The sequence below is a fragment of the Eretmochelys imbricata genome, chromosome 13, assembly GCF_965152235.1.
Source record: "Eretmochelys imbricata isolate rEreImb1 chromosome 13, rEreImb1.hap1, whole genome shotgun sequence".
NCBI lineage: Eukaryota > Metazoa > Chordata > Testudines > Cheloniidae > Eretmochelys > Eretmochelys imbricata.
Genome location: NC_135584.1, coordinates 14,119,212 through 14,123,485, shown reverse-complemented (window position 1 = coordinate 14,123,485; position 4,274 = coordinate 14,119,212). Strand labels below are relative to the sequence as shown.

The 4,274-nt window shown below is 45.4% G+C and overlaps 1 protein-coding gene across 1 annotated transcript; it reads left to right on the top strand.

Moving 5' to 3' along the window:
* Positions 1-454: 454 nt before the first annotated feature.
* PFDN4 (prefoldin subunit 4) lies at positions 455-3,997 on the top strand. Its single transcript, XM_077832395.1, has 4 exons — positions 455-577; positions 1,570-1,677; positions 2,805-2,948; positions 3,571-3,997. The coding sequence occupies exons 1-4, from the start codon at positions 554-556 to the stop codon at positions 3,700-3,702; spliced, it is 408 nt and encodes a 135-aa protein (XP_077688521.1). The 5' UTR covers positions 455-553; the 3' UTR covers positions 3,703-3,997.
* Positions 3,998-4,274: the final 277 nt, after the last annotated feature.

Below are 4,274 nucleotides of genomic sequence, written 5' to 3'. Positions count from 1 at the left end.
GTAGGGGACTGTAATTAATGTAATTGATCCATATTCATAATAATAAATGGAATGCTGAGTGGGGACATGGAGAAGGGTGAAGCACTGGTTCCCCCAAGCCTGGGGAGTGCATTGGGTGACCGCCCCCTCCCCCCCCAATAATGAGGGAGTCACTGTGGCTGGTTCCCCCAGGTGTGGATGGGCGCATTGCGGGGGGGGGGAAACACTACTGTAAAGCTCTCCTGCGCTACCCTGGGCTCCCTCTTTCCATGTGCTGGCTCGTAGCGCCACCTAGCGGCAACTTCCACGGCCGGCATCTAAGGCCCCCTATTCTGTCGGCGGATAAGTATCCCCCTGACAGCGCCTTTAAGCGGAAAGTACCAAGTGTGGGGGTTCTTGTTCATACGTTATTTGATTTGAGGTCTTCCCAGCTCGGTCGGGATGGGGGTCGGCGAGCGCGGCCGAGTGAGCGAGGAGCGTCACCGCGGCTGACCCGGGACCGACCTAGGCCGGGGCGAGGGAGCTGGTAACTGGGATCTCCCCCTCCGCAGATGGGCCAGTAGTTCAGTCCAACATGGCTGCCACCATGAAGAAAGCGGTGAGCGCGGGGGGGACCTGCCTCGGAGAGCCTTGAGTCCGTCTTCCCGCTCTGCGTTCCCCTCCGGCTGCGGGGCCGGCTCTGCGCCGCCTCCCCGCCCCCGTCCGAGGGGCCCCCTGGCGCCGCTCTGCTCCTCCCTCGTCTGAGGGGCCCGGGGCCTGCTCTGCGCCTCCTCCCCCCAGGCTTCCCCTCCCCTCCTCTGCGGGGTTGGCGCTGCCTGAGCGGCCCCGGGAGGCACCACTGGCTCGCCCTGTGGCCCGCCCTGTCCTCGGGCTGGGCGCTCCCTGTCCTCGGGGAGTGCTAGGTCTGTAGGGGAGCCTCAATCCTTTCCCCGGCATTGGGGGGGCGGCACTGATCCCTCCCCCCGCTCCCCTCCTGCTGCTCTGTGTGTTGTGTGCTCCCACGGGCACTTCCCTGGTACCCCTTGGTATGCGCTGGGGCTCCCTGTTGGCTTCCCCGCCCCAGGAGAGGCAGGAATGGCCCCTCCCCCGCCCCAATGCTTTTCAGCTTGGTGGGGGTCCCTTGGCCTAGTCCCTGCGTGTGCCCGTTCATGTTTTCTCCACAGTGCTGGTCAGTTTAAAAGGTAACTGACTATTTTACTGTCAGGTCTACACTGAAATCTCTTGGCCTAAAAATGATTGGGAGGGAGCAATTTAGTTTAATGATGTTTCTCAAGAGTGTAGATGCGCTTAAATCAGCATTAAAGTTCTTTTGTCAGTATCCTACTGGGGGAATGAGTATAAGCTATACTGGTAGAATCACTCTTTTGCCGATATAAGCTGTATGCAGAGGAGGAGCATCTGCTGGCATAACTGTACTGGCAAATCTTTTCTAGTATAGACCTGTCCTTAGGAAAGAAACTATGAGAAATATAAAGTTTGTCATTTTTTACCTAAAAGTTAACAATCTTGGCAGTATTACTTCATCTTCATTCTCCCTAAAAACATTATATAACAATTCAATCTTCTCTGTAACCTCTCCCCCCTGTGCAGGCTGCTGAAGATGTCAATGTTACTTTTGAAGATCAACAGAAAATTAACAAATTTGCAAGAAATACCAGTAGGATCACAGAGCTGAAAGAAGAAATAGAAGTTAAAAAGGTACCTTTGCTATCTACTGACATGTTATCAGGGGCACTGAGCTTATATTTGATGCAGCTCAGAATTGGGGTTCAAATCTGTAGTAGGGGCTGGAGGGCACTATAAGTAGAAGAACTTTGGTTCTGGCTTTGCTTTTGGAGTCTAGTCTGTTTATAAAGTCAGTTTGAAAATAGCTAAAGGAAATGAAGATGGAAAAAGTGATTAGGTATAGCAAGTAATGCTGCGAGAAGCACAAATGACTAACACATTCAAGATAAATATATCTTCTTCTTGTGCAATGCTTAGAACCCCTTAATTGTCATTTATGGGGAAAAAGGTGGTTGTAGGTGTGCGTCTGGGGATTAATCAAGGATTATTCAGACCTTTTGCTAAACTTTCTGGGCCAGACTCCCCACAGCATTACTCTAGAGTTATGATGGTGCTACTCCGTTGAAATCCTAATCCACAATTGCTGAGTTCATTTGAAGTGGCCTTACTGCAGTATATGTGAACCCCTTATGTTTAACAATCTGTCCCAGCTTGTATTTAGCTCAGGCATAAGAAGGGCCATAACTGGGTCAGACCAAAGGTCTGTGTAGCCCAGTATCCTGTCTTCTGACAGTGGCCAATGCCCAATGCTTCAGAGGGAATGAACAGAACAGGGCAATGGAGTGATCTATCCCCTGTCATCTAGTTCCAGCTTCTCACAGTCAAAGGATTAGGGGCATCCAGAGCATGGGGTTATGTCCCTGACTATCTGGCTAATAGCCATTGATAGACCAGTCCTGCATAAACTTATCTATTTCTTTTTTTGAACAGTTATACTTTTGGCCTTCACAACATCCCATGGCAACAAGTTCCACAAGTTGATTGTGCAGTTTGTAGAGAAGTATTTCCTTACCTGCCCCAGATCTGAAGAAGAGCTCTGTGACTCTCAAGAGCTTGTCCCTTCCACCAACAGAAGTTGGTTCAATAAAATATATTACCTCACCTACCTTGTCTCTCCCAAGTATACCTGACAGTTCTGCTGATCCTCCTCCAGATTATGCCTCTACAGATCAGAATAGCTTTGATTATAAAGTAGATGTTAATGCATAAATCACGTTGGATAAGGTGACCAGTTTTTTGACTGTGTTTTGACTTCACAGAAACAACTTCAGAATTTGGAGGATGCATGCGATGACATGATGATGCTTGATGATGATGATTCCATACTGATACCCTATCAGATTGGTGATGTCTTTATCAGTCATTCCCAAGATGAGACACAAGAGATGCTGGAGGAGGCAAAGGTTTGTGAGGGTGGGAGAGTCCCTTTGATATATTCAGTGCTACAGAGAGCTCTACATTAGGATGGGTGTTCTGATGGTCATGAGCTGTTCATCTGTCGCTTAGAACCTTTCTTTTTCTGAATATCTTTGACATAGTACCAGGTTAAATATTAATAATGACTCTAGTCTGAAATCTCCAAGTTAGCTACAGAAGAAGTGCTGCATGGGCGATAACAGCGCAATTGTTCCCCCTGCTGCCTCATCAGCGTGTATTATGCTGATCTGGAGGAGTGATGGGACTATATACAAGGGTGCTGGGCCATGATTCAGTCTTTGGCTTTTGCTGAGCATGCACTCGTATTTTCTGATGTAGATCTACCTCTCTATTAGTAACTGAAGAGATGCCACCAACAAACTTAACGTGTGGCCGAGAACAGCTAGTGGAGAGTAATTGTTTCTGGTCACTACTGCCGTGGATTTGAACTTGCAACTGAAAACTCTGAATTCTGTCCTGTTCCCAGTCCAGGAATCCTCTTAAATAATTGGAATATAGTTTGCTTGACATATGTAATCTATAGGTAAATGAATGAGAAACTTTGCTTCTCATGCTTTGGTATTAATTAGTCAATATTTTGTCTTCCAGAAAAACTTACAAGGAGAAATTGAAGCGTTAGAATCTCGAGTGGAATCAATTCAGAGGGTATTATCTGACCTGAAGGTTCAGCTTTATGCAAAATTTGGAAACAATATAAACCTTGAGGCTGATGACAGTTAATTTTTTTTTTGAAATACACAGGATGTAGTTTTTTGTATTGGTTTATTAAATGTGACTCTTGACATTTCTCTTCTTTCCAATAATGTTTTTTAAAAAATCCTACTCCTTTATTGTTTTATAGCTTTCCAGTCATGAGTTCTACCTATATAATGAAAGCTTTCTTATTTTGCTTACCTACAATTATTTATTTGTTTCAGGAAAAGCAATAGCCTTCCATGTATTGCTGATGCACATCAAGACTGAGATCTTTACGTTCTCTTTATTAAAATAATAATAAAGTCAAGCAAATATCATACTTTTCCCTTGTTTTTGTTTGTGGAAATTACTATCCAGAGTGTGTGAAATGCTAAAAATCTGAAATTTCTGCAGTCAAATATATTGGCTTAATCTGTCCTCACTGACAATAATGGTTAACAATTGTTCTATAATACTTTAGTATGATTATGTTTAATGATGCTCTTACCTGCTTTGTAAATTGCTTTGATGTCTATTGATGAAAAGCACAATATACGATCGTTTATTAATCCATGACATGCTGCTTTTCATCCAAGGATCACAAAGCACTTCATAAA

Coding starts and splice junctions, on each gene's coding strand:
- PFDN4 (XM_077832395.1), top strand. CDS start 554: ATGGCTGCCACCATGAAGAAAGCG. Junction 1,678..2,804: donor AAGAAATAGAAGTTAAAAAG/GTACCTTTGCTA, acceptor TTGACTTCACAG/AAACAACTTCAGAATTTGGA. Junction 2,949..3,570: donor AGATGCTGGAGGAGGCAAAG/GTTTGTGAGGGT, acceptor TTTGTCTTCCAG/AAAAACTTACAAGGAGAAAT.